The 19,842-nt window shown below is 37.9% G+C and overlaps 1 protein-coding gene across 2 annotated transcripts in view; it reads left to right on the top strand.

Moving 5' to 3' along the window:
- Positions 1-19,842, top strand: part of NEBL (nebulette) — a 372,828-nt gene that overhangs the window by 341,224 nt on the left and 11,762 nt on the right. Inside the window, exons 20-25 of one of the 2 annotated variants that reach the window (XM_081103925.1) lie at positions 2,359-2,451; positions 3,704-3,796; positions 4,157-4,261; positions 5,240-5,411; positions 7,924-8,016; positions 9,651-9,800. In XM_081103925.1, coding sequence (XP_080960051.1) covers positions 2,359-2,451; positions 3,704-3,796; positions 4,157-4,261; positions 5,240-5,411; positions 7,924-8,016; positions 9,651-9,800 — 706 coding nt within the window. The remainder of the gene's footprint in view (positions 1-2,358; positions 2,452-3,703; positions 3,797-4,156; positions 4,262-5,239; positions 5,412-7,923; positions 8,017-9,650; positions 9,801-19,842) is intronic. The other variant, XM_081103924.1, reaches the window with a different exon arrangement.

The raw sequence follows: 19,842 nt of genomic DNA, 5'->3' as shown, positions 1-19,842 counted from the left end.
TGGGCTGGGTGGACTCTCTCTTTGGAGCTTCTGTGGGTGCACAGGAGGGAGCTGCGGCAGCGGAAAGAGTACAGCGTTCTGCATCTCTGCCCCTTGGTCTGTACCAACAGGTGACCAGGCCTCTCCTCCATCCCAAGGACAGTCTGCTGGCTTTCATGTCGCTGTTCTGTCTGAACAAATGCAGAGGCAACCCCGTAGCCTGGCTCACACTCAGGATTTTTTTTTCATTCTGAATAAATTTCTCTCTCTCTCTCTCTCTCTCTCTCTCTCTCTCTCTCTCTCTCTTTCTCTCCCCTCCCTCTCTCTCTATCTTTCTTTCTCTCTCCCTACCTCCCTCTTTTTTCTCTTTCTCTCTCCCTCCCTCTTTCTTTTTTTTTCCCCTCCCTCCCTCCCTCCCTTCCTTCCTTCCTTCCTTCCTTCCTTCCTTCCTTCCTTCCTTCCTTCCTTCCTTCCTTCTTTCCTTTCTTTCTTTCAAACTGACCCCTTGGGGAAAAATGCCTTGGTTATCTGTGATTTTCATGCTCCCCCTCCCTGTGAGTGGGGTAACTAATCGCTGTAGCCTATGTAAAGAGTCTGAGTGGCCTGGGCGGGTGGGGGTGAAGGTGGCCTCCAGAAGGACCACATGATCCTGGCTACTGTAGTTTGGCTTCAGATAACCAGCTGAGCTTTGATAGGGATAATCTGAATGAGGAAAGCAAGCAGCCGAAACTAACATTCCCTGCCCAGCCCTGTTCCTTTGAAGAGGTTGGTTCTCCCCCCACTCTTGACCGATGATATTCAGATGAGGCATTGACATTATATTAAAAAGGAAGAAATATATATGTATACAAAATTAGGTAAATCTAAGGCTGTGAGGTGAATGAGTGTGTTCAGAGTCCACAAAACAAAAATCCATGTTGAACAAAGTGCAGTCCGTACACAATGACTTTTTGGATAATCTGTGTGTGTCTGTTTGTTGTATGAGAGACCCCAGCCCTGTTTTCCTGTGAATAGACTTTGAATGGCAGCCATCCTGCTCCCATTAAGCTCAGGTTTGGAGCAAACATGGCCTCTCCAGGTAATTCACTTCACGCATGTACTGGTTATGAACAGAGCCTGCCTGTGTTCTTGGGTGTGTTCAGCAACATTGTTGACAGTGGTCCCCAGGGTTTGCCGGAGACACTGTCCTGGGAGGAGAGGTACTCTGCCCATCATGCCATCTGCACGTGCTCCGTGCATACTCAGAAGCCTGTGTTCTGTTTTCTGTAAATGGAAACGTGCTCTGAACCTGTTTGCCTCCGTGAGCTGCTCCTGGCCCTCGGTATCAGCCTGCTGGGGGTGTCCACCGCCACTCAGGGCAGCAGGTGAAAGTGCAACTTCAGACAGAAGCTTAACTGGATCTGCAGGGCCAACCTTGGACTAGCTGTGGCCCAGACGTCAGCCCTGCCCCGAACTGATGGGAAGTCCAGTGCATGCCAGCAGCCGGAGAGTGGCAAGGGAGTGCCTCAGCGCCCACAGATGCCTTTCTTTCCTCTGTTAAAAAATCCCAAACAATTCACTGAAGTGTCTCCAAGGAGATCAGATTTTACTAAAATGAAGGAGTCTTCAGTTAACCAATCAAGTGGATGAACTCGGGCCCTCTCAAGGTTCCTTCCCCAGTTAGAGGGGAACTGGTATGAATGTTAGGGTTTACGGTAGCGTCCCACCCTAAAGACAGGAGAAGGGGATACAGGAACCAGGGAGCTGGGCTTGATTCAGCACTCACCGTCTGGCCCCACCACGGGAGGCTACCCTGCGTGCAGAGGGAGGGGAATGGGGAGTTGAAGGACTAGTTAGGGGCCAGGGAGGTTTGGTGGCGTCTAGTACCCATCTGTCACCGTACGTAGTTACTACAATATAATTGATTATGTTCCCTGTGCTGTGACTATTTTTATAACTGACAGTTTGTACTTCTTAATCCCCTTTGCCTTTTTACTGGTCCCCATTTCCCCCTCTTTGGTTTTTGATTTTTGAAGATTGAAGCCCTGGGTCAGATAGAGAGTCCTGGTCTTCCCAGGCTGCATGTGACCTCACTATAGTTCTTAGGTAATGACTTCATTCTGATGATCCCCCTTCTATGTCCAATACTTTTAGTCCTGGAATTTTGGCAGTTAGTTTGGATATTGAACAGCAAAATATTTATTAGAAGTTCATTTCTAAAAAGCACAACCAACCCTTGTGCTTGCTAAGACAGATGAATCAGAATCCAGTGGTAGATGTCAACATACCTACGGTGGAAAAGATGTGTGAAAAGACAGGGTTAATTTGAGGCTCATCCTCTGTGGTGTTTGGGTGGAAACCATCATTCTACCTATTAACATTCTTATTTATCCTCCACAGGTAAAATACAAAGGAGAGATTAAACAGGCAACTGCAATTTCTGATCCACCAGAGCTGAAGAGAGTTAAAGAAAACCAGAGGAATATCAGCAATGTGTGATCCTAGCACCTTCTTTCTTATAATACCCAATGTATTGTCAGCATGTCAGTGAAGGGATGATGTTTACAAGTGTTCATGACCTGGAGTTGACATTGGGTTTGGAAAGGTTTCAGGGTCTTAGGTCTTGTGGGCGTAGCCAGGCATTCTCCCTTCCAGAGTTCCCAGGGACTTGCGTGTGACTGTTGTCTGCAGGTTATTGTATATCCCTCTTATCTAGTCTTCCTGCTTGTGCTTGCTGTGGTTCCTCAAAGGGACTTGGCGGCAGCTTCGGGCATCATGGCCCTACCCATCAGCTTTCCCCCTCCCTTTCCTTCCTGCACATGTTCTTTCTAGCCTGGTCAGCCCACTCCCAGCTATTATTACTTTATTTTTGGACGCTGTCTGGGGAGAAATTATAAAGTGTGTATGCTGAATAGGTCACCCGAGACAGGCCCATGTAAGGGTCCTTGTAGGGGCTTTCACTTTTTACTAAGACACTAACTCCCAGCCTGCTCCAGCTCCTTGCTGTTTATGTAATCCATGGACGCAGTTCACTGAGAGAATTCTTCTTTGAAGTCATTAACATATAGATGGAGTTCTGTGGAGCAGGAAATTTGGAAATCTATTAGGTTCAAAGAAACCTTGTATTCTTTACACCTTTCAAGTTATTGGACCAGATTATAAAGCAAAGGCATCTTACTGTTTGGCACTTTTCCTAACAACTATATTTTGGAGAAGTAGATGCTCATCTTTTCCTGATACATTTAGAGTCGCACTGGATGTGACTGACTCCATTACTCTCAAAAAGGGACATGGTTATTGAAAAGGGGGAAGAGAGTAGTGGGAAGCACACCGGCCTTTTTATGCAAGATCATGCCCCCTATTTAAAGATAACCTTTCAAAAGATCTGCCGCAATTAATTATTAAGAAACTACAATGGTACCATTCTGTATGGGCAGGAGTACCTTTAAGTAATATCCATGAAGACATTTCTTATCACATTCCTTTGTGATGGAATGTGTATTACAGTGTTACTGATGGTATGCCCATATATTTAAGTACATGCACAGTGATTCAATGCTATGGAATGAATTAAAATAGATGGATTTAAGGTGCAAGCATTTAAAATATGACTAGACATCAGATAGCAACCTCTTTTTTCATAGTTTTCTTTTTTTAGCTAGTTCTTTAAAATAAATACTATGAGACTCTTATTTAGTTGAATGGATTCACATTACACTATTTCTTTTGTTCTCTGAAATGATAGGTTTATTATAAAGGTCAGCTGGGAAGAGCTACGGCTTTAAGTGTGACTCCTGAGATGGAAAGAGTAAAGAAGAATCAAGAAAATATTAGTTCGGCAAGTGGTTTTATTCCTTTTGGACTATCACAAAGGGTGTATCATTTATTATTTATGTGCAGTCCTGTGTTTTTTTTTCTTGTGGAAACAAAATATATTTTCAAGAAACATTTGGGATCTATGCAGTAAGTACATGTGTTATTTCAGATGATTTCCAAAAGCTGCCACTGTATAAATTTACATTTATAAAATTTTAGACTGTTATTCTAGAATGAAATTAATTCACTGAACAAGTTACCTGGGAGAATAAGGTAGAATGTGTTGTATATATTTCACTCATTTGGAAAACTTGAAAGAGTTACGTAATTTTTAAAGATTGTAATTGTCCTTATCAAGTCTGTTCTGCTATTTACTTTGCAGGTAAAATATACTCAGGACCATAAACAGATGAAAGGTAGACCAAGTCTTATTTTAGATACACCTGGTCTGAGACATGTCAAAGAAGCGCAAAATCATATTTCAATGGTAGGGTCCAACCAGACCCTTCTTCTCACAACTAAAACAGACTAAGGAGTGGCACCAGCCAGTGTGCTGACGGCGTCAGTTCACCCGTAACCTGGATAACTAACACAGCATGGAAATGCGGGTGGGCCCGTGCTTTTGGGGAGACTTTTTAATCGCACTGCAATGTAATGGAAATGTTCTCTAATAAAAAGATTTTTCTCTGTGATTTTTGGGTGTGTTTTTATTTCTAACATGACTATTACAAATGCATTTTATGAAAGACATTTGGCTGGACTTATTTCTAATTAATTTTAAGGCAGAGTTTGGTGTTGGCATGTTGCAAAGAAAATTAAAAATATGTATGTATTTTAAAAAGTTTCATAAGATATGATTTATATGCCATAACGTGTACCCACTTAAAGTGTACAATTGAATGGTTTGTATAATTTACAAAGTTGAACAACCATCACCCTAATCCAATTTCAGAACCTGAAAAGTGTATATTTTGAAGTATATATACATTTTTGTATATAATTACAAAATTAATTACAAATAATTATGATTATTTGTAATTCTTTTAACCTAATTTTAATACTGTCTTGTTGAATAAGTGTGGAATTAGCTTATTTTATTGCATATTAAAGGTTAAGGAATAGGAAGTGAATTTGTACCTAAATTAGTATATTTTAGAGAGGAACCAGGATTAAAAAACATTTCTATCATTTAAAAATTCTTACTGGTATACAGGTTTATACATAATTTAAAAGAACTGCTAACCATAATGATGCCAAACTGTGAATATATCAGCACTTGATTTCTGTTGCTTAGGAAGCTGAAGTTTCAGATGTTGTATTTGGAATGGAAAAAAGCATGCATATATGCAGAAAATAAGCTAGATGTAGCTGGCGCAGTGACAGCTGCCGTTATGTCAAAAATGTGTGAGCTGTGGAATAATAGGAAGTTACAGCTGGAGTTAATATTATTGTACCTTTTTTTCAGGTCAAATATCATGAAGATTTTGAAAAGACAAAGGGGAGGGGCTTTACCCCTGTCGTGGACGACCCTGTGACAGAGCGCGTGAGGAAGAACACCCAGGTGGTCAGCGATGCCGCTTACAAAGGTGTCCACCCTCACATCGTGGAGATGGACAGGAGACCTGGCATCATCGTTGGTAAGCTGGCGCTCCTTCTCAGCAGGTCACAAAGATCACGCTTGCCCAAGCTTTAGCAGTGGCCTCCTTGTTCATTGGGCAGCTCCTCCCATGTTTGATGTGGTGCCCAATTGAAAATGGACCAGAGTGTCACTGATGCACCACACTGAATGGGATTCATGGCATTCGCCGGGCATCGTTTCAATCCTTTCTGTAATTGGACACTCTGTCTTTAATAACTTTCTGGTCTTAAGAGTGTTTCTACTTGTTAAGCAACGAAGCAGCCCAATATCGAACATGGGTGATAACACGGTTTGAACAATTACTTTGGTTTTACTTTACCTTATGTATTTGATCAATATGTTGTACTGCAGTTATTGTCTAGCACAAATGGAAATCCCAGAGAGATTCTGATCCATTGTATGAATAGGTGATATTTTTTGAATATTGTCTCTGAACTGGGATAATCGAGAGCTGTCTGGCAGTCCCATACATCAGAGAGGAAAGAACCTTCTTTTCCTGCTGTTCCTCCCAGTCAGTCGGGGGAAGTCTTAGGGACATAGTGTTTGAAAGGGGCTGAGACAGAAAGGATCCTATGAAGTCTAAGACAGCAGTAGGCAGGAAAATTATTAAATTTTCAGTACGTATCAATGACCCTTACTTCCAAATGACTATTGTCTTCTGAGCAGTTAGCCTCTGAATTTTTATAGCTAGTCCAATTACATTGCTCTATTAATATTTTTTTGTAACCGTGTAACAATGCTTCTCAGCTATCTCAGTGTTAGGTTACATCATCTTCAAATGTAAAGCTTTTGTGGAACTACTCAGAGGCCATTTAGAGATGAGATGGGCAAGGAAACTGTGTATTTGACAGGCTCATGTCTTGGTGTAAAACGCCAGTACTGAAGTCGGGCAGCAAGTTACTTGGATGGTTAAGTGACTATGAAAGTGTTTTCCAAAGAGGGATCCCAAGCATATTTGCAGGTAGTTGATAGCTTTGCTGATCTTCCCGAGTTGGTTGCTTAAAATGATCACATTCAATTGGATAAATAGTGAGGGTTTCATCAAAAGTACCACAGGGTTAGAGAGTTTTCTTGCTTGGTATCGACATCTCCTAAGAGCAGAGCGTCTGATTCCCAGGAGGGTGACATCTGCACAGCTTACACCAGGCGCCCACCCCAGATCAGGGGCCAAGCATGAATGTGAGATTCTTGTTAAATATGAAATGGTTTGGACTTCGAGCTCTCAGAATTCAGTACTCATTACCTTTGAGATAGAAATTATTAATGTTTAAAAATATAAGATATTCAACTCTAAATTATTACCTTTCTGGGCAATCCAGAGGTCAGTTTATTTTTTTTCTAATTGGGGGAAACTGTTTTCCATTGAGGACTTGCCTATGAAACCACAAAATATATTGCATTCAACAAACATTAAACTTTCTGAACCAGGCATAGAAATACAGGTTTAGAGTTTTTCTGAGTAATTCAGACTAAGCCAATTTTTGGAGGCTCTGCTACTTATTAGTTTTATAACCTTGGCTAAGCTAACTCAATCTCTTTGCCTCAATTTCTTCATCTGTAACATGGGAATAGTCAGAATACCTACTTTACGATGTTGTGAAGCTTAAATGAGTTATGTTATAACTGAGAATAGTGCCTGGTAAGCACTATATAATATTAAAGACAGACAAATAGATCTCCAATTCCAGGTTACTAATTAATTGTTTTTACTAAAGCTCCATTCCTGCCACACATCTTTAGCTAGGTTTTTATTTTCCTGTTGTTGGTACAACACTGTGCAGATTATTTTAGGTCTTGATAACCATTAGGTAGAGAGACTAAAAACATGGAAGTTATTGATTTAGATTTTTTGCCCCCAACTAAAATAAGAGAATAAATTACTGACCATAGCGGTGAACTAATCTATGGTCCACTGAGAGCAGACAGCTCTTTCTTTTCATCTTCCCATCCCTCCATCCTTGCTCGGTGCCTTGCTTTATTGTACTTTGCAAATAAATGTATCTTATGTGGGTTAGCTTGTGCTCTTTGGCTCACAATGAAAACTGGGCTACCACTTGCCTACATTTTAAACATTTATTTCTGTTAGAGGGAGAGAATTTTTGGTTTTGTTTTCTCAGATAAAAACCTCTCGGTCACATAAAGAATTAGTCATATGCCTTTAATCAGGAGTTTTCATTAAACATTGTACCTGTTTCAGGGTGTGGAAAGCATGAGCAATCGGAGTTCAGGGATGTGGGGAGACGCACAGAGTTGTCTGGTGTGCATGTGTGCTGGGGGAAGGCAATGAAGACAAACAGGGCAGCTTACATTTCATCCTGAAGTTTTCTTAACAAATCCTGCTGAATGGAAATTTTCTTTGTTCTCCTTTGACGTCTGCATTGCAGTGTGTTTGCTTATTACATGTTCTCTCTTTACATAGGTCCCTTTCATGATTTTCTCTTGACTCTCTTTGGTGCTGACTTTTTTTTTTATTCATTCTTGATTTGTTGATTTTTTCCTTTTGGTAAAAGACCTCAAAGTTTGGCGCACAGATCCTGGCTCCATCTTCGACATTGACCCCCTGGAAGACAATATTCAGTCTAGAAGTCTACACATGCTCTCTGGTACTGCTTGCATTTTGAGTTCCTCCCCCATTTACATGGTTTTGTCCTGAAAGTGGAGCTACTCAGAACTGTAGAAGTTCATTGTGTAATGTACATTTTAAAGTTGAGGATTCAAAAAACTAAAAAAGTGCTAGGCTGCTTTAAAATTCCATTAATCATTTATGAAAACAGACCTTGAAAAGGTCATTTTAATATATCCAAATTAGTTTGTTCTAGATTCATTTAAAAAGGAATCTAGAGCCCTAGTCAGTTTTGCTCAGTGGATAGAGCGTCGGCCTGCGGACCAAAGGGTCCTGGGGTTCAATTCTGATCAAGGGCATGTACCTGGTGCAGGCTCCACCCCAGCCCGGGGCCCTGGTTGGGGCTTATACAGGAGGCAACCAATTGATGTGTTCCTCTCACATAGATGTTTCTCTCTGTCTTTCCCTCTCCTACTCTCCCTAAAAATCAATGGAAAAATATCCTTAGATGAGGATTAACCAAAAAATTGAAAAAAAAAAGGCATCTAAAACTTATATCTGCTTTTGATTAGTAAATATTATTTTATAGGTTTTATGGGCTTTCAAATGCATTTATTTGGATTGCACTTAACTGCCAAAATGTAAAGGAGATCTGTTTCATGAAAAACACAATATTTTAAAGGTAGATTTAAAGAATCTATATATATAAAGTGTAATATGCTAATTAGACTGGGCAGCCGAACAACTTTCTAGACGTCCTTCTGGTCAACCTTCTGGATGAAGCCGAGGCTGCGAGGGCCGAGCCTCTTGCACAAATTTCATGCATTGAGCCTCTAATTATATAAAACAGGGGGGAGGTTACTTATATAGCATCATAAATGTCTTAAAATAAACCTTCATGTATCCCTAAATTTTACTTCTGAGTTTTTATATAATGTAAAGTTTATAGTTTCCATAGGAAGTTTATTTGACTTGTAACTTAGACTGCATATTTATAATTAAAAACAAAAACCCAAATGGTTTGGATATTTGAATATAGTGATAACATTGTTTGCTATTTTGGACTTTCAGACTGTTTTTAGCAAACCAAAGCTTTGACAGTTACGCAATTATTTTAAACAATAAAAATAGACATCATATCACTTAGGTCTTGCCCTCTCCTCTGATTTTTACTTTAGATTTAATTGCTGACATTGATAAAATTGAAAGCTCAAGGCAAAATAGGAATTTTAATAGTCAATTTGATCCATATAAGCATCCAAATAGGCATTTAAATTTCTAAAAGTATAGAAAAGGCAACAAATATTGTGTGCTTGGTGACACACAATATTTAAAAAATAATTAAAAACAATTACTTATAATCAGTCATTATGTTTGATAGAAATTTATCAGTTTACTAATGTTTTATTAGTTCTTGTCAATTTCCCATCTCTCATATCTTTTTTAAAATCTGGATTTGAAAATTAGCGTAAATGGTCATTAAGTCATTAATATAGTTGATACAATGTATGGTAAAGTTTGGGCGTAGGTGATTAGAATCTGTAATACTGAGCTTTTGGATTTTTATTGAAGAAGAGATTGATTTTCTTCTTGTTAAACTTTTAAGTAATTTTTTGTTTCTTTTGTTTTTCAATTCACTTAATCACAAGTACGAATATTTTCCCTCCAATATAGAAAAGGCAAGTCAATATAGGAGGCAGCGGTCTCGATCTCACTCGAGCAGTACTTTGGGTACAGTTCTTGGAGAGGACAAGTCAGAAATATCCGAGATTTACCCTAGCTTTTCGTGCAGCAGTGAGGTGACAAGACCGTCTGATGAAGGAGGTATCAAGCATTAACCACTCTCAAAAAAAATTAATTCATTTTAAAAAATGTGTCACAGTGTGCTTTTAACATTCTTCACCTCTGCATAAGCATTTAGCCTGGGTGTATTTGCAAGTTTTAAATTATGTTTAGAAAGTTGAGCCCTGTTTTTCTTTAAACTACTAATTTGCATTTTTGCATGTTTGTTTTTCCCTTCTTCCTTTACTATTTTCACTACAAATGGCTCTTTGATGACAAAAGGGTTTCATGTGATGGATATACACAGCCAGAGTGGAAACTTCAGTTCTGCAAGATTTATATCATGTTTCCATTGAGAAAAACCATTCTTATAGTTACATTGGAGTGACTAAATGGTTGCTAGATCTTGCCAAAAAGAAGTTGGGTATGACATTTGGGATATGAGGGTTGTTGTTTTTTTTTTTAAGAAAAATACTGTTGATTATTCCTCTACCTGTTCCTCTACCATTTCCTGTGTTTTTTTTTTTTACATCCAAACTGGTGGATTAGGTCTAAAACTCTTAGTTGAAATTGTTTTGGATGTTAAACTAATACTGCTGATAAAGCTGTTATTAAAGATTTATTTATTTGTGGTTTTGTTTTGGTGAGAACATTTACTTTCTACTCTCAACAGATTTTTTTTTTTGAAAAAGATATGGTATTTTTGTGTCATATTGTATATCATACTTCCTTTAAAATTATTTTGTTGTGATAAAATATATATAACATGGACTATGCCATTTTAGCTATTTTAAGTATATAATTCAGCAGCATTGGTTATATGTATAATATTGTGCATCCATCAGTAGTATTTTCAAAATGTTTTAATTACCCATCATACTTTGTTTTGTTTGTTTCCTGAAATGGCCTATTTCTCACTCTGCAGGTGCTCTCCTGTGTTCATATCCTGGGATTAAGCAAATCATGGGCCTGAATTACTTTTTTAATTATAGACTTAGACTCCCATGTCCTTTCTGTTCTTTAGATTCCAGAGTTGTTGTTTTTCAATTGAATTTATTGGGGTGACATTGGTTAATAAAAGTAGATAGATTATTTCAGGTGTACAATTCTATAATACATCACCTGTGTATTGTATTTTGTGTTCACCACCCAAGTCATGTTTCTTTTCATCACCATTTATCCCCTCCTTTACCCTCTCCTGCCTCCCCCACCCCCATTTCCCTCTGGTAAGGACCATAATGTTTCTATATTGTTTGGCAGTTTATTTTGTTCACTAGATTCCAACTTTAAGTGAAATCATTGGTATTTGTCTTTCTCTGACTGGTTTATTTACTTAGCCTAATGGTCTCCAGGTCCATTCATGCTGTCGCAAAAGGTAAGATTTCTCTCTCTCTCTCTCTCTCTCTCTCTCTCTCTCTCTCTCTCTCTCTCCCTTTCTCTCTTCATGGCTGAGTAATATTCCATTGTGTAAATGTACCACTTTTGTTTTTAATCCCCTCATCTACTGATAGGCACTTGGGCTGCTTCCAAATTACGGCTATTGTAAATAACATAGCAATGAACCCAGCATATAGTCTTTTGAATTAGTGTTTTGAGTTATTTTGAATGAATTCCAAGAAGTGGAATTGCTGGGTATAAGGCAATTCCATTTTTAGTTTTTTGAGGTAACTCCATACTGCTTTCCAGCCTGCACCAATATTCATTCCCATCAACAGTGCACAGGGGTTCTCTTTTCTCCACATCCTCACCAACACTTGTTTGTTGATTTATTGATGATAGTCATTCTGGCAGGTATCAGATGCCACCTCATTGTGGTTTTAATTTGCATATCTCTGATGATTAGTGACAATGACCATCTTTTCATATGTCTGTTGGCCATCTGTATGTCCTCTTTTGAGAAGTATCTATTCAGGTCCTTTGTCCATTTTTAAAATTGGATTGTTGTTTTTTTGGTGTTGAGTTTTATAAGTTCCTTATAAATTTGAATATTAAATTATTATATATATCATTGGAAAATATGTTCTCCCATTCAGTGGGTTGTCTTTTCATTTTGGTGATGGTTTCCTTTGCTGTGCAAAAACTTTTGAGTTTGATATAGTCCCATTTGTTTATTTTTCTTTTGTTTTCCTTACCCAAGGAGATAGGATATACAAAATATTGCTATGAGAAAAGTCTGAGATTTTACTGCCTGTATTTTCTTCTAAGAATTTTATGGTGTTGAGTCTAACATTTAAATCTTTAATCCATTTTGAGTTTATTCTTGTGTGTGGTGTAGCAAGTAGCAAGGCAGTCCAGTTTGTTTTCTTTTTATTCTTTTTCACATGTATCTCTCTAATTTCCCCAACAACATTTATTATAAGATTTACCCCATCATATGTTCTTGCCTCCTTTGACAAATATTCATTGACCATAAAGGCATGGGCTTTCTATTCTGTTCCATTTATCTATATGTCTCCTTTTATGCTGCTTTAATTATTATGGCCTTGCAGTATATTTTGATATCAAATAGCATGATTCCTCCAATTTTGTTCTTCTTTCTCAAGATGCTGTGACTATTCAGAGTATTTTGTGGTTCCATATAAATTTTTGGAATATTTATTCTAGTTTTTTTAAAGAAGCCATTGGTATGTTGATAGCAATTACATTGAATCTATAGATTTCTTTGGGAAGTATGGAAATTTTTAATGATGTTAATTCTTCCTCTCCATGGACATGGTATATGCTTCCACTTATTTATACCTTCTTCAGTTTTTTTCTTCAGTGTTTTGTAATTTTCCGAGTATAGGTTTTTTTATGTTTTTGGTTAAATTTATTTCAAGGTATTTTTTTTAAGCAATTGTAAATGGGATTGTTTTCTGAGTTTCCCTTTTGGATAGTTCATTATTGATGTATAGAAATGCAACTGACTTCTGGATATTTATTTTGTATCTTACTTTATTGAATTCATTTACCAGTTGTGTTTTTTTGATGGAGTCTTTAGGGTTCTCTCTATATAGTATCATGTCATCTGCAAATAATGATAGTTTTACTTCTCCCTTTCCAGTTTGGATTCCTTTTATTTCTTCTTTTTGTCTGATTGCTATGGCTAGGACCTCCAGTACTATGTTGCATAAGAGTGTTGAAAGCATACATCCCTGCCTTGTTCCTGATAGTAAGGGAAATACTTTTAGTTTTCTCCACTGAGTATGATGTTGGTTATGGATTTATATATGGCCTTTATTATATTGAGGTATGTTTCCTCTATTCCCTCTTTGCTGAGAGTTTTTGTCATAAATGGATTTTATCAAGTTCTTTTTATGCATCAACAGATATGATCATATGATTTTTATCCCTTATTTTATTTATGTGGTGTATCATGTTTATTGATTTTTGGATAGTGTGCCAACCTTGCATCCTTGGAATAAATTCACCTGGTCATGGTGTTTGATCTTTTTAACGTATTACTGGATTTGGTTTGCTAATATATTGTTGAGGATGTTAGCACTAGGTTCATCAGGGATATTGGCCTATAATTTTCTTTCTTTACAGTTCCTTATCTAGTTTTGGAATTAGGATAATGCTGGCCTCATAAAATGAGCTTGGGAGTCTTCCCTCCTCTTGAATTTTTGGAAATAGTTTGAGAAGGCTAGGTGTTAGATCTTTGAATGTTTGGTAAAATTCACCTGTGAAGCCATCCAGTCAGGACTTTTGTTTGCTGGGAGTTTTTTGAGTATTGCTTCAATTTCACTAGATATAATCTGTCTATTGAGATTTTCCTGATTCTTCCTGATTCAGTTTTGGAAGATTATATGTTTCTAGAAATTTATAGATGTCCTCCTATTTGTCTAATCATTAGCATATAGTTGTTTATAATATTTTCTTACAATCCTTTGATTTTTTTCCTTGATCTAATTGTTAACCCATTCATTGTTTAGTAACATGTTATGTAGTCTCCATGTCTTTGTGTGTTTTTCAGCTTTTTCTTGTGATTGATTTCTACTTTTATAGTATTATGGTCAGAGAAGATGCTTGATATGATTTCAATCTTCTTAGATTTACTGAGACTTGTTTTGGGTCCTAACATGTGGTCTATCCTAGAAAATGTACCATGTGCACTTGAAAAGAATGTATACTCTGCTGCTTTGGGGTGAAATGCTCGGAAGATATCAATTAAATTAATTCGATCTAGTGCATTATTTAAAGCTTGCTTCACCCTATTTTTTTTTCACATTCTGTTCAGATGTCGCTTTATCAGAGAGATCCTTTCTACCAGAGATAAAATAGCACCTCTTCTTGCCCTGTCTGTCTCTTTACTTTGCTTTTCTTTTTCATTAGCCCTTGACACCACCTATCTCTTTCTTACTAGAATGAAGCCCTACAGGAGCAGGGATGTTAGCTGATCTATTCCCAGTTCTTTGAATAAGCATTCAGCAAATATTTGGTGAATGAATGAAATGGCCAAAGTAAATTATTTCATGATTATTCTTTTCTTAAAATATTTTTATTGATTTCAGAGAGGAAGGGAGAAGGAGAGAGAAATAAAAACATCAATGAGAGAGAATCATTGATTGGCTGCCTCCCACACATCCAACAGTGGGGATTGAGCTTGCAACCTGGGCGTGTGCCCTGACTGGGAATTGAACTGTGACCTCCTGGTTCATAGGTCAACCACTGAGTCACACCAGCTGGCTGTTCATTCTTCTTTTAAATTGAGATATATTTTAGGTATACAATAAATTAATAGTTTAAATATTAAAATTACATATATAACCTGACTATGATTTTTTAAAAATAAAATTCTATTATGTAAAGCTTTCAAGAAAATTCTTTTATTTTTGTTTTGATGATGTTTTGATATGTTTAAATAAGCTGAAAGAATAGCTGGAAAAAACCTAAAGTGAAAACATTCCCAGGGTATTTTTTTTTCTGGTGGGGAAGGAAAAGCGTCATGTCCATGACTTCAGCTGCTTTGAAATGTGCCCTCTGCTGGGCCCTGGAGAGGAAGTGCTGATGGACTCCGTAGAAGTACGAAGCGGTTATGGTCATGACAGCTGCTTGATGCAAGCCGTTAGTGCCTAACGTAGTAACAGTCCATCATACGCATTTGCTTAAATTCTATTCTAGAAATTGAAAAGACATTTAGAGGAGTATATGTTAGTGGTAAGATGAAAAAGAAAATGTTTTTGGTATTAAGAAATGCCATTTGCTCATCCAGATTATCTTAGTTTCTTTACATTTAGATTAGGATTTTTAGTGGTAAAACGTGTCGTGTCCCTGTCGTTGGGGTGGCATGTGGCGGTGCTGCACTGCACTGGACACAGGCCGTACAGGAGGATGAGACATTGGGCTTCACCTTCGCTCTCACTACACGGTCTGTGCTCGCGGGAGGTCATTTATAACCTCTTAGCCTCAGATTCCACATCTGTACCACGAAGAATATGGAGCAAGAAGCTTTCTGAGATATTTTACATTTCCTAGTCTGAGTGCCATAAATTCAAATGAACTTTTCTTTTCTTTCTGTAACTTCTATGTGTGAGAACGTGCCTTTGTCTTGAGGCAGGTCTGTTTTACTTTGTGCCCGGCTGTTGTGGGAGTCAGGGTTTTAGGCTCCTTTTCCGAGTTAGAGAAAATTCTGATGGTTAGCACAAAGGGTTAGATGATCAGCTCATTTTCTTGAGGCAAAAGTCCGATGTTTTTATCATTCCCATTTGGTGTTCATGAGCATTAACACGAAAGGCTTCTGCCTTATGTTTTTTACATTGTTTTAGTTATGTGTTTCTCATGATACTTCCCCATCTTGCTTTGATTGCTGAGTATTTTCATTTTCTTCTGTGATTATTTTGGGCTCCCTTTACATTTCAGTCTGCTTTCCAAAATATTAAGTTACAAAAGGGTTTTCATTTTGCATCTCTACTGTTACTTTGATGTAATAAAGGGGACTTCTATTTAAACTTCGAATTTTGGCTTGATTCTTGAATAGTATTATTGGAAATCATCCTTATTGCCTTTTGGCATTCAATTAGGTTAGCTTACGTACTTTCATTTGACACAGTTCCTTAAGAGGCAATAATCCTGATGGTTTCTGCTTCTTTCACTGCAAGGCTTTTTGATCTTCATGTTTGTCTTCGGTTCATTTGCCTGCAGCATGTATTTGCCTTCTGGTATCACTTTGTACGTCCTGTTTTCCTTAATTCACACTGCTCTGTATCACGGGTGTTTTTATGTTTGCAATCCCATCCCTTGCTTACTCTTTTCAGTTGGAAATTGTATTCAATTTTGCTTCAGGTATTTTATGTGTTCCTGTCACTGGAATGTAACATTGTAATCTGTGTTTATTACAAAGCCTGAGTCTGCTAATGACCTCTCATACCAAGAAAGCAGTAAATCATTCCTACATTAACACTCTGTTTTCGTATAAGTACTCCTCATCTTAGTATTCTGTGTATTTCAGTTATGACATCTGTCCTCAATAGGGACTCAATAGAGCAGAAGTGGACTTCAGAATTCTGAAAGTCATACCTTTTTCATGGCCTTTATCTCGGTGCATTCCAGTTGGTTAGATCATGACCTGTGTGGAGACCAGCTGCATGTGTCAGATAGCTTCCCTTCCAGTGCCTAGCACAGGACCCGGAGGGCTCAGTGAGTAAATGAGAGGAGACAACATGCAAAAACAAATCATCCCTTTCCCAGACTCAGCAAAGACCACTAGGATGTGCCTTGAGTTCCTAAGGACAACAAGTGTCATTAAAAGTTAAATTTGCCATTGAATTGAGAACAGAAATGTTAGATTCAGGCACAATAATAAACTATTAATATATTTTGAAAGCGATGTTTGCACAGCCAGCAGTGTTTCGAAATCTCTTTTAACATGAATAGAATTCATCAAGTCGCCATCCTTTGCCCGATATTCTGATTGAACTTGAAGTGCTTAGAGACACTCATGTTCCTAGTATCAGCAGACGTGGAGTGAAAGAAACGTGGTAAGTTTTCTTTTCTGAGTGTGAAGTTGGGGAAAGGAATTAAATAATGAATAGCACCTGTTGCAAGATGCCCACGTGTCTTTCGTTGATTTGCAAAAATTAAATCAAAGTGTTCCTTCCATATGTGTGTGGAGGAGAACCATCTGACACTTAAAGTAGCAAACAATAACACATTAAGAGTGTGTTTCCTGTGAAGCTGAGTTGATTGGGGAACAGGGGAGGTTTGATCACTAGGAAAGATATAAATGTGGCTATGGCTTATGCACCAAGTGAGAAAACTTTGAAAGAGTTTTGTAAATTGCAAAGTGGCACACATGTAAAGGAGAGAATAGGCATTCTTGTTTTTTTTATATTGTTGAACAATCACAGTAGAATTGGAAATAGTAGTTTTTATTTTTTATGACTCAAAATTGATGTCCGGGTTGGATAGTACACATGCATATTTATGTATCTGCCTTATATATAAAACAGGATTGTCATACCATTTTTTCTGTAGACATGAATTTATGCACTTTCCTCAACTTCCTGTTTCATCCAGGTGCCCACATCCTCTGCCCCCAGCCCCAGGCTAGTAGATCATGGGAATTGGATCCTGACTTGAACAGGAAGTTCTTAACATTTCCATGGACTGACACTGCTGGCTGATGTACTGAATTTCTGCATTTTGTTTGTTTACTATCCCCTGTTGCCCAGGCTTGCTGTCATGATGCTTCTCTTGTGGCCAGATCCCCTGCTCCTAATTGCCCAATCTTTTCCTTAAGATATTGCTGACCTGCCCATGCCACACTTTTCAGACTTTCTTTCTGGTTCTTGATCTTTATCTTTTACCATATTCCCGATCCATGTGTCCTGAAATTGTTGTTTATAAGTCTGTTTACAAGTCTCTTAAGATCTAGGATCTTACCTATGTCCTGTCTAAATGTCCTTGTAATAGTGTGCCTTTGATCACAATGACCTGTTGTTCACCTCCCTGCGCTACCTGATTGTGACTCCAGCCACTTACCTTAAACTTGGAGCTTGGGTTCTGTGAGACCCAGATAGTTCTTTACATTCACTTCCCTACATTTCTCTATTTTCAAATAATGTCAGGGACACACTGAGTCAATTTCATATATGTGTTTTGGTTGAAAAAAATATACCTTCTTGTTCAGAAATGTAAACAACACTTAGATATATCTATATGTGATATTTATGTGGCTTGTCACTAAGGGTGTCTAATGTAAAACTATATTCTGGAACTCCTTGTGGATTGATGATATTCCCGAAGAGTTGAATTGATTAGCACAAGAGAAAATGGCACAAATATGTAGTCCAGCTTTACGTCTTTAAAAATACAGTATATATATTTATTCAATAAGTATTTACAGAATACCCTGTGCAATGGTTTATGAGCATTTCTCTTATTGTACTTGAATGAAGAATCTTCCTGTGTAAGATTGATTCATACAATATTTGCAGTTTTACTCACCAAGGAAAATGGGGATTTGCTTTGAGCTGACTTTTTAGTCATGGCATAATTTGTTTCCAAAAGTTAGACTTGATGATATGGTTTACCTAAATGGAAACAGTGTTCCTGTCCACCTGCTATTCTTAATTATTTATTGCTTTCGTCTTCTCAAACTACTGCCCCACATTATATAGTGCTTGTCAGGAAACTACAAATGTATTCATACTGTACATTCCTCTTTTTTTAATTTTTTTTTGGGGGGGAGAAGAGGGGGTAGGGTGTGTGTGTGGGGGGCACGTGCGTGTGTGTGGTGTGTGTGTTGTGTAGACTCAGATATATACCCTATGGATTTTGTGCCATGAAAATATTATTAAAGACTGTGTAATTTGGGGCAGAAATTATTTCTTTTTCCCTTAATGACAGTCCCACTTATATTTGTGGTTTGGTTTACAATGACAGGTCAGAGAATTTATCCTTGACTTAAGTAGCTAAAAATTATAAACAAATCAGAGAAAAAATGCACAAGTTGAAATTCAGATCTAGATGTAGGTATAAATTGGCTAGATTATTCTGAGGCAAAATAACAGATATTCTTAAATCTATAGATCTATTCAAATTAGAGAACATTCACAAACCAGTTAGTGCAGGGGTCCAACCCCAGCAGGTCCAGGGGTTCCCAAAGGCGTGGACGGAGTCGGCGAAGAAGGAATGACAAGGAGACAGCGTTCAGTTGATCAGCAGCCTAGCCAGGATCTCTAGCCAGGATCTCCAGCCAAGTTCTGTTCAGGATCTCCAGCGAAGTTCCGGTTAGGATCTCCAGCCAGGTTCTGTGTCCATGTTCTCTTGCTAGGTTCTCCAGCCAGGTTCCCCAGGTTCCCCAGCCAGGTTCGGTCACCAGATTCTGTAGCCAGGTTCTTCAGCCAGGTTCTGGCTAGGTTCTCCAGCCAGGTTCAGTCACCAGGTTCTAGTCAGGTTCTCTTGCCATGTTCTATAGTCAGGTTCGGTCCAGGATCTTTTGCCATGTTCTCTCCAGCGAAGTTCTTCTGTCTCTAGGTTCTGTGTAGGTTCTGTCTTCTGAGTTCTGTCTTCTAAGTTCTGTGTGTGTTGCTGTCTTGTTACATCTGTATTTATACCAGTTGATTCAATCCTATCAATCTCTATTACAAAGGTTAGGGCGTTTCTTATCTCCATTCCAGGGAGTAAAGATTATGTAGCTTAAGCATGATTGTTCATAGTTGAAGTGATTAATTACCCGCCTGGCACTTAGTTAAGAGGTTTTATTCCCTCCCTAACTTCAGGGGAAAATCCCTACCTGGGGAAACAACCTTTCTCAGAGACCTTGGTTAAAACACATAGTGCCAAGAAGGTGAGCAAACATATTAAGAACAGTATGCCATATATGCCAGGTCCCTTGAAACAGCAAGCATGGGCCGGCTCCCGGCAAGTTAGCTTTGAAATCAGAATATACTACTTTTCTGGATAATAATTTAAAATATATTGAATTTTGTGTTTTTTCAATAATTAGGAACTCCAGAATTCCAAAACAGTATTTTAGAAGTTCTTACTTGAGACAACTAAGCCAAATATATAAATGAATGGCCAAAAGTTATATATATATATATATATATATATATATATATATATATATGTATTTATATATATGCATGCATAGTTTTAA

The sequence above is a fragment of the Myotis nattereri genome (genome assembly GCF_964212035.1).
Source record: "Myotis nattereri genome assembly, chromosome: 1".
In the NCBI taxonomy this organism is placed as follows: Eukaryota; Metazoa; Chordata; class Mammalia; order Chiroptera; family Vespertilionidae; genus Myotis; species Myotis nattereri.
Note: the sequence above shows the minus strand (reverse complement) of the source record. Positions and strands in the feature narration are given on the sequence as shown.